This window comes from Hippopotamus amphibius, chromosome 8 (genome assembly GCF_030028045.1).
Source record: "Hippopotamus amphibius kiboko isolate mHipAmp2 chromosome 8, mHipAmp2.hap2, whole genome shotgun sequence".
NCBI lineage: Eukaryota > Metazoa > Chordata > Mammalia > Artiodactyla > Hippopotamidae > Hippopotamus > Hippopotamus amphibius.
The window spans coordinates 28,117,051-28,136,622 of record NC_080193.1 but is presented as its reverse complement, the minus strand read 5'-3'; the positions used below and the strand labels follow the sequence as shown (position 1 = coordinate 28,136,622).

General features: G+C 37.5%; 1 protein-coding gene across 1 annotated transcript; it reads left to right on the top strand.

The window, feature by feature from the left end:
- Positions 1-42: 42 nt before the first annotated feature.
- Positions 43-14,758, top strand: ZNF891 (zinc finger protein 891). Its single transcript, XM_057744641.1, has 2 exons — positions 43-163; positions 8,142-14,758. Exon 2 carries the CDS (start codon positions 8,254-8,256, stop codon positions 9,886-9,888), a length of 1,635 nt encoding a protein of 544 aa, XP_057600624.1. The 5' UTR covers positions 43-163; positions 8,142-8,253; the 3' UTR covers positions 9,889-14,758.
- The last annotated feature ends 4,814 nt before the right edge of the window (positions 14,759-19,572 follow it).

Here is a 19,572-nt window from a genome sequence, read left to right as displayed (position 1 = left end):
TGTAGTCCCGGCCCTGCCTTCGCGGGCGCCAGCGAGCGCGCGGCCTTGCCCTCCTCCTTCCGGCTGAGGCTCCGCGGCGCCGCCGCCTGGCCCGCGCGCTCTCCGCTCCCTTCCCACGACAGCCCCGTAGTTCCGACGCGGGAGGCAGGTAACCCCGGGACAGGTGAGCGCGCAGGAGCGCGGGCGTGGAGGAGACGCGGGAGGGAGGAGGGCGAGGGGAGCGTCCACCGGAGCGGCGGGCCTTCCTCAGAGTTCTCCCGAGTTGGGGGGCGGGGGAGTTGGGGGGCGGGCGCTGCCTGCAGGCGCCGGGCTGGCGGGCGGGAGCTGGAGGCTGCGCGCCCTGGGTGAGCGGGCCCGCGCAGGTAGGGAGTCTGACTGCGCCTCGTGAGTGGGAGGAGAGGGGGTGTCCTTGTACTTCTTACTTTATCTGGGAGCGTTTCTTCAGTTTGTCTTAAGCCTTGTCAATTGAAAGTAAATGCACAACCTGAAAGTTGACAATTATGTTTTGCTGGACGTACTTTCTGGGGCTTTGGCCCGGGAGCAGCCTCTCAGAGAGCGCTGAGGGACCGCCCCCAAGAGGTGAAGAGGGAGCAGGATATAGAGGAGGCTTGCAGCAAAAGCAAGGCAATCGGAGCATCAGAAGATTTCTGTTAATTAAAGAAAACCAAACCTCTCAAGCTAATGACCTTAGCACTTTTCTATGTATGCGAAGATGTAAGAGTCTGGGCTTACTGAAATGATTCCTTTGATAAGGATCTTAACTGTCCAGGGCCAGTATCCAGCTTTTCTCCATCTGAATCCCCTCAGGGTTCAGTCAGGGCGGCTGCTGGTGGCTGATGACTTAAAGGATGCAACGGGTGGCGTTCTTCTTCCACAGGCCTCCTCGTGGTCATAAATTTGACTAATATTTGGGAGGCATTTCATGACCAAGGTTTTTTTTTTTTTTTTTGGCCGTACTGCAGCTTTCAGGATCTTAGTTCACCAACCGGGGATGATACCCGTGCCCCCTGCAGTGGAAGTGTGGAGTCTTAACCACTGGACCACCAAGGAAGTCCCCATGACCACTTTTGTCCCACGGTTCTAGGAAGGCTCATTCCTAGGTCAGGCAAAGATTGTATTGATAGGCCATTTGATGTGCTGGGTTTTGGGGTGGGTTGTTTGTTTTTGAATTAGGCCCTGTTGATAATCTAAAATTCTCTGGATCACTTGTCTTACTAACTTACTGTGATCCAGTAGATGTTTTCTCTTGTCACTTCTAACCATATTTAGAGTTCTATTACAATATGTAGAGTCATATATATGGTTAACCACTTGAGACATCATTAATTTTGTTGGAGGCCTGGTAACACATTGCATAATTCAAGAGACAACAATCTTACAAAACAGTTTATAAGACAGCTGGTAACATTAATAAAGTTATAGTGTAGCAGAGAGAGACACAGGTATAAATAATCTGAAACAAGAGAGAGCAAATTAAAACAATGATTAGTATAAGTAGTTGTAATCTTGTTGCAATAGGCCATCGCGTCCACAGGGGAGCCCGCTGGAGGAGCCAAATTCTGGAAGGATCAGGTAGAGAGAAAAAAAAATGTGTCATCTTTGTTTACAGAGGTATACTTTACCAACTTGTTATAGGTTATAGCATAGAAGGAGAGGTTTTTCTGGAAAAAAAAAATTAAAAGCCAGTATATTTCATTAAAAAGTCATAAAGCTAGAAGTCGTATTTATCAGTTCATGCAGTCCCATGTAATTAATTCCTGTTGATCTGGATGAAGTCGTCACATTTTCCATTAGAGTTTTGTAATTTCTTACCCAGTTCAGTAGTATGATCTAAAAGTTATCAGAGACTTATATTTGTCAAAAGTCTTTTTTATGAATCTTCTCGAAGATCTTCATTTTATAAAAGCGTCAGTATAAAATAATGATTGTCTATGATCTATGAAAGACAAAAGACTTAAAATGACATGGTCAAATATCTGCTTACAAGAAACTTGGATATTTCTGTGACATACAACATTTTAGGATAATAACCAGAGTTATGACTGATAACATTATGCTAGGACATATCACATTTTTAAGAATTCCATTTAAGTTTTGGAATATTTATATTAATGACATTTACCCATATAGTATAACCTAAGGTTTATCTCCAATCACTTGACAATGCTTCTCAAGTAATTTAACATACCAAATAAGCCAAACATACCAAACATCCACATTAATCTTTTCAAAGAAGCAGATTTGGGTTGTTTTGGTGATCTGTGCCATGTTTTGGTTTTGTCTTACGTTTCTTGTTTTGGTTTTCAATTAGAGTAACATTTGCTCTATTTTTAAATTTTCCTTTCCTTTTTACTATTTTTTTCTACTTCTTGATTTGATTGCTTTATTTTATTTAATGTTCCTCTGTGAGATGTCTGGGGGCCCCTTTGAAGTGTCCCAGAGTTGGCTGAAGGTCAAAAGAACTTTAGTTAGAATTTAGTATCTGGGAAGTTGGACAAAAATATCAAAAAGGTTTCAAAACACTTGGTCAAATAGGATCATAGGACACTGTGGAACAGTACTTATTCACTTAACCAAAGTGACAAAAGATTTCAAAAAACAAATACAAATCACTTAAAGGCAAAGGAATTCACACAATCTGTTACCGAAAGCACTGTTCTGAGAAAACTTTGGTCTCTTAACAGAGAGGAACCAATTCAAGTTTTGCGCCAGCCTACTTTTAATAAAAATCCATTTGCCTAATTAAATGTAATCTAATCTGAGCCTAACCATGTAAAAAACTACTTTTTCAGGGCTCCCTTTCTAAAAAGTTACAAAACTTTCTGTATCCATATTAGTTTGCCCCTTATTTTTTATCTGGAAATAACCTGCTCTGGCACAAAATCACCCTTATTTCCCAACAAATTCACATCTATTCTTCATACCTTCTTTTACTGAAAACACACATCCTACTTTCCTTGCACATTAAAATGTTTCCCTTAATATTTTTAGTAGCTTTAGTTACATATTACAGTTTTAACTCTTAAAACCTTAATCTCTAGTGAAAACTGACAAGCAGCAAGTAAAAATTGTGAACTGTTTGTCATACCAGCGTTTCCTGGTTGGCAAACTTAGGAATGTTCCATAACCCCTAGTAACATACACCTTCTGATTTCTTTCTTCAATGTGGTACAAGACGTGTGTCTAATAAACCCAAACATCTTTAGTTTCCCTCTTGTAAGGAGATAAGAGGAGATAAATTTAGGCCTGTTGAGCAATTAATGTTCCAGTATTTTATCTTATTTGAAATGATCTGGATACTCAGTGAATTACCATCATTTAGCTTAGCTTAGCAAAACTCAAGTTACCAAAAATCTGGAGAACCTATTTTATTATTTTCTTTAAAGATTTTTTTTTTTGATGTGGACCATTTTTAAAGTCTTTATTAAATTTGTTACAATACCACTTCTGTTTTATGTTTTGGTTTTTTGGCTGCGAGGCATGTGGGATCTTAGCTCCCCGACCAGGGATTGAACCCATGCCTTCTGCAGTGGAAGCGCAGAGTCTTAACCACTGGACCACCAGGGAATTCCCTTTGGGTGATTTTTTAAATCACTGCTTGCTAGTGATATTTTAAAATCACTACTCTAATTGTAGCTGTGTTCTTTTTTGAGTTTAATATTTATTAGGGCCATCTTTTTTCTTGATTGGCTCTGCAAGATATACATCCACATTAATCTTTTCAAAGAAGCAGATTTAGGTTGTTTTGGTGATCTGTGCTATGTTTTGGTTTTGTCTTACGTTTTTTGCTTTGGTTTTCAATTAGAGTAACATTTGCTCTCTATTTTTAAATTTTCTTTTCCTTTTTACTATTTTTTTCTACTTCTTAATTTGATTGCTTTATTTTCTCTGTAATTTATCTGCTTTCTGAATAAAGTATATATACATTTTTTAAAGTCTTATATTTTAAAAGTCTCATAATAAAAACAGGAGTGTTTCTTCTCAGTAGTGTTGACCAGAAATAAATAGACTGCCAGATATTTCTCCAGCAATAATGGCTTTTTGGGGGTCAGCAGAGAATTGCAATTCAAGGTCAGCCACCATGGAAACCCCGCACAGCAAGGGAAGAAGAGCACTTTTATAGAGAGGAGAAGGGGACTCGGGAGAGTGATAGTAGTCTGTGGCTTTTCATTGTCTGAGTCTCAGCCAGGAAAGTGGAGTGTGTCTTCTTCCTTTTGGGCTCTGCCATGATCACAGGGCATGAGCGCTCCCCCTTCTGGTCTCCCAACTTTATTTAATTCGTGTTTCTGTTTATTAATTTTATGGTGGCAACCAGTTTCAAATTTTTAAGCAGTTTGTCAATTTGAGACATTTTTCAGTTTCTCAGGTGTTAAATGAGAATCTTGACTGCTATACCTGCCTTCTTTCCTACATCCTTAAATCAATGTGATTATATTGCAAGTGTTGTAATGTAGTTCTCTCAAAAATTTGGTTAAATTCATGTTCAGTGTTTTCACTGTGATGACTACATAAATATTCTTTACTGCTGAGCCATAATAAGTTTCTTGCTTGTATAAGTTACTTTTCCTGTTTTGAATAATTGGATTTTTGTTTATTTGCTTTGTTTTCCTTAAACCTATGTAACATGTCTCTCAATTCCATTTTCCTCAAGCTCAAACCTGTCACGAAATCTAATCATTTTTCTCTTTTCCTGAACACACATCCCCAGGAGCCTCCCATTATCCTGCAGTCCAGACCGATCAGTTATTCTCTAGGGTGCAGCACCCTTGGACTGCCCTTTATCCTCGTCCATCCCCTCATCTCAGCCCTGTGTTGGATCTCTTGTTTCCTGGAAACTTCTTTTTTTTCGTTTTTTAGTGGCTGATAACCTTATTACCTTCCAGAAAAGGTCTATATTAAGGTTATGTATGACTAGAAATTATTTTATTTTGTCCTCATATTTGCGTGGTATTGTGGACTGGTATAGAAATCCTGGATAGGAAATTCTTTTCCCTCGACTTTGAAAGCTGGCAAAGCTAGGTAGAAAATGGAATGGTGTTACTACTGAGAAATCCTACTCCATTGTTGTTTTGCATGTAACCTATTTATCATCATTGGAACCTTTACATTCATCAGTTTATCTTTGGTATTCAAATTTTTCATGATGACGTGTTTACTCCCTGTCTTTTTAAAGAAATTACCAATTTTGATGGCTCAGTCCCTGCCTGAATACTGTTATTTTTAAGAATTTTTTTGTGTGTTTGATTCTCTCTTCCTCCTGTTTTCTCTTTTCTTTCATGAGCTCTGAATAATCTGCTGTTGAACCTTTGAAATTATTCATATAGTGTTCTTACCTTTTTTGTCTCATTGCTTTTTTTGGTGGGGGGAGGTTGGCTTTCTGGAAAAGTTCTTCAACTTTATCTCTAAACCTTTTAACCTTTTTTGGTTTTTGTTACTAGAATTTTTAATTTCCTAAGACCTCTTATTTTGTGATTTAAAAAAACTGTAACATCCAAAAACATTGTTTTACAAATGAAATATCTCTCTGATGATTTTAAAATTTATATTATGAAAATTTCAAAACATAGAAAATCAGAATAGTATAGTGACCACATTTGTACCTGTCACTGTATGTTGAAGCAGATCTAGGACATGATTCATTATTTCTAAATATTTCAAAATTTTATTTCTGAATGATAAGGACTCCTTTAAAAATCATAACCAGGATATCATTATCATACCTACAAGATTAGGATTAATTCCTTAATATCAAATATATAGATAGTGTTCAAATTTTTCTATTATTTCAACAAAGCTTTTTTTAAAACAATTTCTTTGAATCATGGTCCAAATAAGGCATATGCAAGTTTAGGCCTCTTTTAATTTAAGGTGTGCCTTAGAGAGATTATATCCCAGTGTTATTTCAATTTGCGTTTCTCTTAATGAGCATTTTTTTTTTGATGATACTGTTGTTACTTTGAAATATGTCAGTGTCTTTCTATTGCTTTCACTCTTTAGCACACTATTAAATTCTAGGTTTATATTGTTTTCCTTTAGTACTTTGCATATATTACTGTGTGGTCTTCTGGCCTCTATCTTTGCAGCTAAGAAGTCTGTAGTCAGTATGATTAGTATTCCTTTGTAGGTAATTTGCCTTTTTTCCCCAGTAACTTTAAATATTTACTCGTTGTCCCTGATATTCTGCAGCTTACGTTCAGTGTATCTGGTGGACTTAAAACATTTATTCATTGTGGCATGTGGCATGTACACTTGCAGATCAGGGACTTCTGTCTTTCAACCCTTATCTCTGATATTGTTTCTTCTTTGTCTTCCTCTTCTAGAATTTATATCAGGTACATATCTATGTCTTTCATCCATCTGGGAATGTGCATGTGTGAGGTAGGATTTATGCTTTTCCCTAACATCCATTTAATGACTAGTTTATCCTTTACCTCACTGATTAATAGTGCTGCCTTTATCATTCACTAAATGTCCAGCTACACACGAATCTGTTTCTGAAGTTACTGTTTTATTTTCTCTTTTTGCCCTATTATCATTCTGTTTAAGTTACTAGAGATTTACAGTGCATTTTGAAATAATATCGTAGTGCAAAACATTACTTTAAAAATTGTCGTTATTCATGTCTTTTCTCTAAAACTTTTAAAACAAATTGTCATGCTTTAAGAAGCTCCCTTTGAATACTTAGGAATGAATTTAATGAAAATCCCAACGCAATTCTAGTTTGAAAACAGTTGAAATCTTTTCATATTGAATGTTCTCATCTGTGGTGAGCATGGTGAATCTCTCCATTTATTCAGATATTTTTTTCCTGTTGTTTGGTAAAGTTGTTCAGTTTTTTTTATTAGTTCTGTAACTAGGAAAGATATAGAACTATGGGAAATGAAGAAATGAGCCCAGAGTACAATTCTTAGCTTAATAACTTTAACCAGAAGGCAAACTAATGTCCTTTTTTGAAAAGGAAGCCTAACTTTCTGATTTTTTTTTTCTATAAGAAGAGAATAGATGTGAAAAAATTACTTCTTCCATAGAAGCTTAATTGCCATAGATTCGTTAAGTCTATTCAGTAAACATTTGCTGGGTGTCTGCCATGTGCTGGGGAGTATTCTAGGTACTCAGAATACATGCAATGAACAAATCAGACAAATATTTCCATGTGATTTACACTAAAGTGACAGGCTTACATACATTTCTGGATTAGGTGCATAAAATCTACCTGTTAAAGATCTTTGTCTAAATAAAACTGCCAAGTCTCTAATTTTGTCCATTAAATCCAAACTCTACTTAAGTATAATACTGAAATAGAAGTCTTATATTTGAAGGTTATCAACTAATCTTAAAAATTAAAATCTGTAAAAATATTAGCATAATAAATTGTTGCATGATTTGTTGTGATCCTTGAAGTCTCCAAGCATTCCTCTTGTATTCACACTATGTGGCAGTTATTTCAATATTTATGTTAAAGCCATTACTCAAGAAAGCATTATACCACCTAAAATTGTAAAGGTCTCAGTCTCAAAGCTCAGAACATAGCTCATGCCTTTTTGTTGACCCCATTCAAGTTTTAGATAGAATGAATTATCATAAGGAAATATGGACTTTGGGGACAGAGATTAAATTGGAGGTAATCAGATGAACATTTGCTTCAAAGTCACATATTTACCTTTAACAACTCCAATAAAATTCCTAAGTAGGGTAGCAGCCAAATCATCCTATCAGTTATATGTAAATACCAAGTTACATATACAACAAACAAATTTACCTAAAACAGCTATGATTAGCAGGGAATTTATTTTTTATTCTATAAGGTAAACTAAAAAAATAGCAAAGTTTGCATGAAATTCAAACAACTATGCCTTTTTAAAATGGTTCTCTTTGACTTTATTATTTTTTTTAATAATGTTTGCTTTTTCTACCCAGGGCTGAGTAGTAGTCTATAGGAGAAGCCAGTATAAATAACCAAGATAAAATAGGGGCCAAGGATGACTATATTGCATGTCAATACAAATCCCAATAAATATTTTAAACTGGTGAGACTTTGCTGGAAGGTACAGGGGAGGGTCTGTGTTTTTTCTTACCTTGCCCCCAGTGGGATCCTGTTTTCACCTTTCTTCTTTTACCTGAACCTGCCTCTTTGGCTACAGGGAGGACTCCCAGTGAAATGCATCCCTGACCTGATTGGATCAGAGAAAGAAAAGAAGTATCCAGATCTCTTAGCCCTATTGTACAGGCGGATGTCACATTCAGACTCTCAAGATGGCAGCCATTGACCTATGCCCGATATGGGATTTGCCTACACAGGACGCTGCCTGTTTCTATGTGAGAAATACTGAGGGGAAAAGGATAGTGCCTGAATTCCCAGCAACCTGGTTACAGGGACCAGTGTCCTTTAAAGATGTGGCTGTGGAGTTCACCCAGGAGGAGTGGGTGATGCTGGACTCTGCTCAGAGAAGTATGTACAGAGATGTGATGTTGGAAAACTATATAAATCTTGCCTTAGTGGAATATCAGTTATGCAAGCCTGTGATCTCCCTGTTGGGTCGAGAAGACATAAGAACTGTGAAAAGGAGAATTCCCCAAGCTACCTGTCCAGATGGGGAGATTCAACTGAAAACCAAAGAATCAAAATCTAAGAGTATTTTGGGGGAAAAATCATCTGGTGGCATGAAAATGATAAGATTCACAATGGATGATCAGTCTTCCACATTAAGAGCAGACTGGGAATGCTGTAAGATCAGAAAACAGCACAAGATCCCAGAGGGAATTTTGAGGCAAGTGACATTTACTCAAAAGAAGACGGCATCTCAGGAGAGATTCTATGACTATCATGAATTAGAGGAAAACTCTAAACTTAGATCAAAACTTGTTTTTTCAAAGAGAGTTTCCACCAGTACATATTGCCATAAATGTTACTTAGATATTGAGTGTTTGAAGCATAATTCAATCCTAAACAATTATGAAGAAGACTCTGTAAGTGAGAGGGTCTGTGAAAGTCATGAATATGACAGAGCTCTGTGGCATCTTGAAATAACTCAGACAGCACAAAAAGAGGGCACACATGCCAAACATGGGATACACTTTAAACATAATAATATGCTGCCTATATGCAGCAATTTTCACATGGTGGAGAATTCCTATGAGTGTGATAAAAACAAAACCTTTTGTCATCATTCATCCCTTAAGCAACAGGAGCAAACACCTACCGAAGAGAAACATGAATGTAATCAGTGTGGAAAAGCCTTCAAAAGGATTTCTAACCTTACTTTGCACGAGAGAAGTCACATGGGTGAGAAACAATATGAATGTAAAGAATGTGGGAAAGTCTTCAATGATTCCTCAACCCTACGGAGACATGTAAGAACTCACACTGGTGAGAAACCCTATGAATGTAATCAGTGTGGAAAAGCTTTCAGTCAAAGAACATCTCTTAAGGTTCATGTGAGAACTCACACTGGAGAGAAACCTTATGAGTGTAATCATTGTGGAAAATCCTTTGGCACAAGTTCTTACCTTACAGTACACAAGAGAATACACAGTGGGGAGAAACGCTATGAATGCAGTGACTGTGGAAAAGCCTTTAACACAAGCTCTCACCTTAGAGTTCACAAGAAAATACACACTGGAGAGAACCTTTATGAATGCACTGACTGTGGGAAGGTTTTTAGTAGCCTCTCATCTCTTAGAATGCATGTGAGAACTCATACTGGGGAGAAACCCTACGAATGTAAGGAATGTAGGAAAACCTTCACTGTTTCCTCTTCCCTTAAGAGACATGTGAGAACTCACACTGGAGAGAAACCCTATGGCTGTATTCAGTGTGGAAAAACCTTCAGTCAAAGTTCTTCACTTACTATACACAAGAGAATTCATACTGGGAGAGAAACCCTGTAACTTAAGAATGTGGAGTTGCCTTTTTCATTGTCTTAAGGTGGATTCCAAGCTCGTTGTTTCAGTCTTTGTTCTCTAAAATAAGCATGTAAGTCTATAAATAGCCCTATAAACAGTCCTTTAGCTATATAACACATTTGGTCTATGATAATTTATCTTGTTTTAATTATGTGTTGTCTAATATTTATTATGACTTTATGACTTTTCAGATCCATAGCTATTTAGAATTATGTATTTTAAATATGTTTTCAGTTACCTTATTGATTTCTAAGTTACTTGCATTATCTTTGAAGTATCTGGACTGTATGATACTACTCTATTGGTACTTTCTTGAGAGTTGCTTTCTGGCCTGGTGTGGCCATTATTGCTGGTAGCCAATTGAACATCCAGTTAATCCCTCCCTACTGACAATACTGTTTTAGCTCACTATACCGTTATGTCTAATTACAGAACTCTTCTTGGCCTCCTTATAGCATATCCCTCATTCCTGATTGACCAAATATAGACAGTATCACTGGGGACAGAGCTATCTAGTGTTTTCTCTTTGCCTTCCCCAGTCTTCTCCCATTGGATTTTGCATTCATAGAGCTGAATGAGCCATCTTGTGGCTGTGAGGATGACAACATGGCCCAAGTAAGGATGGTGTCAAAGAGATCCTGGTTTCCCAAAGATATCTTCAAATAGTTGTACCAGCACTGCACCACTTATATCTGGGCATCTTTTTAGGTGAGAAAAGTAAGCTTGATTATTTTAGAAACAGTATATAAATACAGTCAATAGAGTAACCTTGTTTTAAAAAAGAAAAAGATCACAAGGTATGTAGAGTTAAATATTTTATGTTGGATGTACAAGTTTGGATAAGAATTAGAAAAGGGAGGAATGGAAGAGCAATGTTGATAGAACTTTTGTGCTTAGGCTAGAGAGGATGGAGCCAAGGTCCTTGAAAGCAGGTGTCAGAGAAGCAGGCGGGAAATCCCAACATTTCAGCATGAGAAAACCAGAGAGTCTTCAAGTAGAGGGAAAGTTACCAAAAGCCCTTGAGATTTTGCTACTTGGTCCTACAGATACTGACCAGATTAGCTCTAATTTATTAAGAAACAAATAGGGAAGGAGGAACCTATGATGGAAGGAAGAGGCAGTAGTCACAGTTTTAGTCCTCTTAACTTTATACTGTTGAGAGATATCTAGATGAACAGGTTGATGTGTAGTTCTGGACCTGAGGAGGTGTCTAGGGCGGAGACATAATTTTAGCAACATCAGGAGATAGACTAATGGGTTTTGTGGAGGTGACTAAGACCGCATAGGGAAAATACATGGTGTGAAAAGAGAATGCCTACCACTGACCATGGAGACCTCCTGTATTTAAAGTAAGTAAAACTAGAGCTTTACTAAATCAAGACAAACTAGTGTTTGAAGAAGGAAGGTAAAATTAAATGCTACTATGAGGTTAAATTAGATGAAGTCTTAAAAAGTAAACATATAGCAACATGAAGGTTATTGTTGACCTCAGGTGGAAATAATGATATGTTAAGGATTGGTGGTAGGTTGGGATGAGTTTAATAATAAAGGATGAGGAAGTAAAGAGTGAATGTAGAGAAGTTTGAATAGTAGGAGCGAGGGGGAAGTGGCTGGAGAGAGATTTGGTCAATGGAAATTATTTTTTAAATTATGAAAAACTGAAACATGTCTAAATCCTAGTGTGATGTGTCCAGTATGGTGAGATTAAATGTGCAGGCATAAGAAGAGGGACCATGAGTACCATAAATTTCCTGAGAAAGGGATGGAAGTATCTGGAGCACAAATAGGATTGATGTTTGCTGCAAGAAGGGATACTTCCACCATTCTCTCAAAATGAAAGGAGGACTGGGTGGGCTGGTTTTAATTACCTTTTTATTTACTTATGTCTAAGTTACTTGAGCTGTCTCAGAGTATCTGAGCTGTACCATACTGCTTGTTTGGTTTCTTAAGAGCTACTTTCTGGCCCAGTGTGGCAGATACTGCTAGTTGCTAACCTAATATATGTTTCCTCCTTCCCCTTTACTAACAGTACCCCAGTTTTGCTTGGAGTAGCAGTGTGTCCAGTTACAAAACTCTTTATCCCAGGCAGGCTCCATGGCCAAGATTAGTCATTCCGCCTGTTCTTGGCCAACACAATATAGACATGAGACTGTAGGTTTCATGCTAAGATTGTCTGCCAAGAGTAAGATGGATGAAAGGTTTTAGTGAAGAAGACTCTATGCATGTGAAATTCCTCCTAAGTTACCGGTAGGGCCTTCTGTGGAGAAGTCAGCAAAGCAAAAAGCAAAGTCTAAGTGAGTAAGGAGAGTCCAGTTGAATAGAAGATAGCAACGAGGAAGAGAGTTGGAAAGTCGTAACTGACCGTTACGAGCCTTAAAGAAAGGTTTTTTTTTTTTTACAAGAGGCTGCAATTGGTTAGAAGCAATATTGGGGAGCAAAGGGGACATTGATCCTACACTCCAGCCTATAGATGTGGAGTACATGGGAATAAAGAGCCCTTCTTTGATGTGATTGCTGTCGAGGTTTTTTCCAGGGGGTAGCCAAGTTTAAGTTAGTGCAAGAAAATAAAGGGAATTTTTAGGGAAGTTGTTGACATAAAGGAGTTTCTTTGCCACTCAGGGAAATCTTAGGGGGCGCCGTGGAAAGAATTTCCATAAGGGTAAGAATTTGGGGTTTGTGGCTGGGGCATGAGGGATACAGAAGGTTGTCATGATGGCAGTACTGACAGAGAAAATAAGATCAGAGCTGAGTGAGAGTGGGTGAGACTAGGCTGTGACCAGTGAACAAAAGAGGGAGCCTAGGTTCAAACCCAGCGGGTTCTAAGATGATGGACACTCGGTCTAATAGGATTCACAGTAGCTTGGAAAGGAGCACCTGCAGTCATGCTACGGCAGCAAACATCCCTTCTGTTCGCAGGTGTTTGCAGCCCTCAAGGGTGCCGCAGCAGCAGGCAGCAGTCAGGAAGGGGTCCCACATGCATGTGGTCCTTGCATGAGGAGATCATCTTGAGTGGTATTCAGGAAAGGGGCTGTGCGCTGCTTGGTTGGGGATTGGGGTTTATGTACTAGTTCTGGATCACCAGTAACTTGGCACTCCAGCAGCTGTGGACTCAGGCACAGCCTCACCCAGCATGTCTCACCTGGGTTTTATTGTAGCAACCTCATGACTGATTTCTCTGACTCAGATCTTTGTTCCAGTGTGTTTTCTGTGCAGCTGGCCCAGTATCCTTCTATTATTTTTTATTATTTATTACTCTTGGTAGTTTTTAATTATAAAAGTAATATATGCATATGAGAAAAAATGTAAACAACATCAGCCCTACACAAGAGCAAGGAAAGTCCTCCTTCACAGATCCTCTTGCCTTAGAAATTTAATATTGTGGATGAGAGCACTTTTTGTACCTTCTGTGTTCATACAAATATAGCCTTTTTATAGAAACTGAGTCATAGCTTTTATTCAATATGCCTTTTTAAACTATGTCAGTACATGTTGTTCTGTTTCATTCTTTCATTCATTTCATTCAAATGCCTTAGTATTTGAGTATGTGGATGTACTGTAATGTACGTTTAATCCATTTTCCCTCCAGATGTTTCATAACAACCAATACTGCACGAGCAACATTATTAATGTATTTTGCTTTCATCTGTTCTCCACACTGCTCCCAGGGTGATTTGTCTAAAGTACTAATCTGATCATAATACATTTCACTTTTAAATCCTCCACTGGCTTTTTCTACCTTTTACCTCAGATGTTTTCCAAGACCTTTTCATGGTCAAACTCTTACCTGTCTTTTCAGCCACATCCCTCTTCACTCTCTCTGGACCTTAACCTGGCCTGTTCATCTCACACCTTCACAACATTGCCTGTTTAATTATGTGTCTTGTCCTCTAAACTTTAAGCTTTGGTAAAGTGGGAACAATTCATTGTTCATTGTTTTATTCCTAGTACTTGGCCCATAATAGCTACTCATTTAGGTTTTTTCCAGAATTTTGCGCCTTTTCTTTGTTTACTTAGTATTTCAGTGGAGGCTGAACTTAAAATAAGACTTGGGTTTTAAGTGATTGTAAAAGGCAAAAATTGCATAAAAGCAAAATTTTTTTTCTCAGCACTAGAGTCACACTCAGCGTAGCGAGATATTCCAATTGACAGGCACACAGAAAATAAGACTGTAAGAGAACTGCAGTTTAATTATTCATATAACCTCCCCCTGCCTCCACCATTCTCAAGTTCATATACTTTGTTTGGTCACTGTTCATATGCTGCTAAATTGTGTATTACACTAAAAGGAGTGAAATGACCCAATACTGGTGAGGGTGTCATGTTCTTCAGGCTACTGATGGAAGCATAAATTCACACATACTGCTTACCTTTCCCCAGGACAGTATGTGTCCAAAGTGAGAATATTGCTAACATTTAACCTAGCAATTTTTTCTCAGCTTTTATAAAAGAATTCTTCGTTCAAACATGTATAAGTAACAAGTCATCTGAGTTTCATACTTTAGTGAAAAACTGTCAAATTTCTAAATTCCCAATAACAGCTAATTGGTTTTTTAAAGTTATGTATGTTCATTAAATGGAATATAATGTGGTCATTAAAATGTTATTATGTATTTACTGACAAGTGGGGATGTATTTAATATACAGTAAGTCCCTTATACACAAACCTTCAAGTTGCAGACTTTCAAAGATGCAAACGTGCATTTGCATGTCCAATCAGGTGAGCTAGTTCACGTGTCTGATGTACATTGTCACGTGCGTGCATCCTCTACAAGGGATTGTGCTTTTGTGTACTTTACAGTACTGTATAGAGTACAGTACTACAGTGTCTTTATTTCAAGCCAAGGATGTCTGAAAGCAAGCGTAAAAGCACTGGTGCTGTAGCTTGTACTACTGTACTTTTCAAGGTACTGTACTATAATATTAAAAAATTTTTTTGTGTTTTATGTGTTATTTGTGTGTAAAGTATTATAAACCTATTACAGTATAGGACTGTATAGCTGATTGTGTTAGTTGGGTACCTAGACCAAATTTGTTGGACTTATGAACAAATTGGACTTATGAACATGCTCTCAGAACTGAACTTATTTGTATGCAGGGGACTTACTCTATTGGGGTTTTTAAATACAGTTATAGAATATCAGAGTATAACCATGTTTTTGTGAAAATGTAAATATGTGTGTATGTGTGTGCATTGAAATATCCTGGAAGGATATATACCAAAATATTATCAGTGCTCATTTCTGAGTCATAATTTATTTTTTACTTATTTGTTGTTAAATTTTCTAGTTTACATAGTAAATAGAGATAAGTTGTTTTTTTCAAATAGTAAACAACTCCATCATGAACTACTTAAATAATTTTCAAAAGCATGGTTTTAATATCTTCAGGCTTATAGATTTGCTCAGGCTATTGTTGGATATATATACTAGCCATTTTTAAATATCAGGTAATTTTTTTTTTTTATGTTTTTCAAGCCAACTTTTCTCTCTACAGCTTTTTAAAGGCACTTTTTGAAATGTTGCTGAAGGGCCTGGGCTCTTTTTAGACTTCATCTAAATTGACCTCTAGGCTAAATTCAAAATATGAGGGAAAGAAATAAGGTGCTGTGATTAGAATAGGGGAACGTATGTTAGATAAGGCAGCCAGGAAAGGCCTCAATGAGAAGGTGACACTCAGCCTGCAATATGAAGGAAAGGAATGAGTCATCCACAGAGGACTGGAGAGATGGAGGGACAGAAGAGCTCTGTAAGTAGAACAGCAAGAACAAAAGTCCTCATTGAGATTTTGACATCTTTAAAAAAAAAAAAAAGCCATAGGCCAGTGGCTGGAATGTGGGCAGGTGAGGAGGTAAAGGGAAGAATACATGAAACTGGGTTGGAAAGTAGGCCAGATTTATGAAACACCTCATCGGCGCCTTACTAGCATGAGTTTACCTTTTATTCAAAGAGCTATCAGAAGCTCTTTAGGAATCTTTTGTAAGAGACTGAAATCATTCTTTTTAAAAAAATTACACTGGCTATTGTATAAAAAAGTCTTGGGAGACCAGTTTAGGAGGCTACTGTAGCAGTTCATGTTTGAAATTTGGATTACAGAAAACTGCCATTTCCTTAGCATAGAGTTCTTTTAAGACAATAAATAAAATATTTACTTAACATGAACAGGAAATTCACAAGCTTATGTCATGACAGAAACTCACCTGTAATTTAAGACAGGCATACCAAACAGATAAAATTATATTTTTCACCTGTCAGCAAAGTTTCACATTGAATCTGAAATTTGTTTTCTGATCAGTTTCCATTTTTGTACATAATATTGTCCTCTGTGACATTGAGAGTATTGGTGATGTGAATTTCTTAATACCTTCAAAAAATACTTAAAATTCATTTCTTAAAAGAATTTTTAAAATATCAGATAACTTATTTGTTTACCCTTTTCTTTACTACCTCTTTTCTCCCTCACCCTTTAAAGGCAGACTTTTTGAAAGTGTTACTGGGAACTTGGCCTCTTTCCTCCAAGTCATTCACACCCAGTCTTCAAGGTTTGCTGCCTCTCTGCTTTGAATTTTTTTCCATCTCTTCAGAAGGATTTAACAAGTTTCCTGTCCTGAGACACACTGTATAATATTCAATAGAAAATTCTTTGGGGTCATTTCTCAGTAACAAAACTTGACCCAGCCTTAACTCTATGTGGGTATCTTATTTTAAGTCCCCTGAAGCATTGGTTCTTGCCTTCTAGGAAAATATGGAATTCTGATCGTTCTTGCAACAACTAATATTACATCACTAGTATTGAATGTACCTGTTGCTCCATCCTTCTGCATTTATAGTAACTTGTTTTAATGTTGAAGCATAATAATCTTTTGGGAGATATGTAAAAACTTTTTTTATTGAAGCATAATATATAGAGAAATGTGTGCAGCTTCATGAATTGCCTCAAATAGAATACACTTATTTTGTTGGCCCCTAGATCAAAAGAGATCCAAATGAGTACTTTCACCACTTCCCTGATGCTACTAGAATCTTACACTCAGCTCCGTTCATCCCCTCCTGTCTCATGTTATTATCGTACTTAGTTTCTTGTATATTTTAAACTCCAGCTGATATTATAAGTTTCTTGTATATTTTAAACTCCAGCTGATATTATAATTACTGTTGTGTTGTCAGTATTCGTTTATATTTCTTACATATTCATCTTTTTAACAGCCATGTAAAATATGAGAACCAGGACTTCCCTGGTGGTCCAGTGGATAAGACTCCACACTCCCAATGCAGAGGGCCTGGGTTCGATCCCTGGTCAGGGAACTAGATCCCACATGCATGTCACAACTAAGAGTCCACCTGCCACAACCAAAAGATCCCACATGCTGCAACCAAAGATCCCACCTGCCACAACTAAGATCTGGTACAGCCAAAATAATCTGTATTTTTAAAAAATAAAATGTGAAAACCGTTCTTAGCTCAGAGGCCCTGATTTGGCCCATGGGCCTTAGTTTCCCAACACTTGACTTATATTTTCCCTGGTGTTCTTTACTGCCTTCTGCACTGCCAGGTTTCCATCCAGAACCAGTTCATATTGTCTGAAGTACTCATCTTAATATTTCTTTAGCACAAGCATGCTGCATAAGTTCCCTCTGTTTTTGTTTATCTGAAACATCTTTATTTCAACTACCTCTGAAAGACTTTTAGCTTGGTACACAAATCTAGATTAGCAGAGGGTTTTTTGTTTGTTTTGTTTGCTTTCTTCCTTATCAGCACTTTAAAGGTGTTGTTTCATTATCTTCTGACTTCCATCATTTCATTTGAGAAGGAAGGTTTCAGTCTTACTGTTGCTCCTTTGAAGGTTGTCTCTCCCCCTACCCTGTACCAGCTTTTGATGACCAGGCTTTAGCTTTTATTACAATGTGCATAGTTGTGGTGATCTTTCCATTTAGCCTGCTTGGAATCTGCTGAGGGTCTTGAATCTGTAGGTTGATATCTTGCATCATTTTTTTAAGGTTCTTGACTAACTCCTCAAATATTTCTTCTGTGTCATTCTCTTCTTAAAAGACTCTAACTACACATATTAGAACTTTTGAGTTTGTCCTAAATGTGTCTTACACTCATCTTTTTTCCCTTCTCCCTCCTCTGTCTCTGTTTTATTATGGATAATTAGATCATTGTGACAACAGAGTAATAAAAATATTGTAACTGTTTCAGAGCTATAATGGTTTCCTTCATATGTTTCACAAAAATTTTTCACATCTTGAATATGCAAACCTAAGACAGTTGTGTTCTAAAATACAAACTTCTTATACTACATAGATTGGTATGTTCAAATTGGACGTTTACCCCTTCACATGTATCGAGTTGGTCACACTATATATTACCATTGTTTGTCAAACAAATTGGAACTGAAATAATATACAAATAATCTAAAGTACATCATATGCTTTATTCCCACTGTCTGATTTATATCTTAATGTGTCTGGCTAGCCATTATTACTGAATTACATCTTGAAAGACAGGAAGGAAGCTTTTCACTTAGTCTTCTGCTGCCTCTGGAAAGCACCACAGCTTATAAATGTTAAATATAGAAGGTTATAACAGATTTGTGTGCTAAAATTGAGAGAAAGCAACTATGAACCTTGACAGTACTGCCTTGCTATGACAAAGCATACTTTATAAATGAAAATATCCAAGTATTCACTTTGTTTTTTCAGTGGCACCAGTTGTTTTGACATCTTTTACTATATAATCTAGGAATTAACTGTATTTTAATTTAATGTATTTAATACATTATCTGTATTTTATTTATTTATTTGTTGGCTGCATTAGGTCTTCGTTGTGGTATGTGGGCTTCTCATTTCGAAGCATGGGCTCTAAGTGGGTGGGCTTCAGTAGTTGCAGAATATGGGCTCAATAGTTGCAGCATGGGGGCCTTAGAGCATATGGGCTTCAGTAGTTGTGGCACATGGGTTCAGTAGTTGTGGTGTGCAGAATCTAGGGCACACAGGCTTCAGTAGTTGTGGCTCTCGGGCACTAGAGGGCAGGCTCAGTAGTTGTGGCACACAGGCTTAGTTACTCCACAGCATGTGGGATCTTCCTGGACCAGGGCTCAAACCCATGTCCCCTGCATTGGCAGACAGATTCTTAACGTTAACACTGTACCACCAGGGAAGTCCCACATTATCTGTATTTTAATTAAATTTAAAAAAATAGCATAGTTCTTATTTTGTGAAATATTTTACCACAAATGAACAAGAGGACCTTTTGGGGGAGTTATGTAGTTCAGAATGATGTTGCATGAAGTAAATTTTAGGGGAAATTTCTTATTTTTTATAAAAATGATTCAAGCAACATATATGGTGAGCTACCTGCAAAGGCACTCCCTTCCTGAGTGCCCCTCACTCACCTGATCATAGGCCTCTTCCCACTCTTTTCTCCATCATTCTTCATTCTCCCTTGCTCCAATAAGGTTACATTTGGTTTAGAAATAAAAGCCCTGCTTACAAGAAAATGGATAATTGAAAATATGGTTTTCCTAGATCCTAGGGAAGAGAAGCTATTACAAGATGAACCAAAGCAGAATGTATGCCACCTCCCACTTGTGCCAATGTTAAAACATTCCCTCAAGAACACGGAGTAGAATTTCAGCCAGGCAACTTAGAGCCCACCCTCTGATACTTCCTAT

Coding starts and splice junctions, on each gene's coding strand:
- ZNF891 (XM_057744641.1), top strand. CDS start 8,254: ATGGCAGCCATTGACCTATGCCCGATATGGGATTTGCCTACACAGGAC.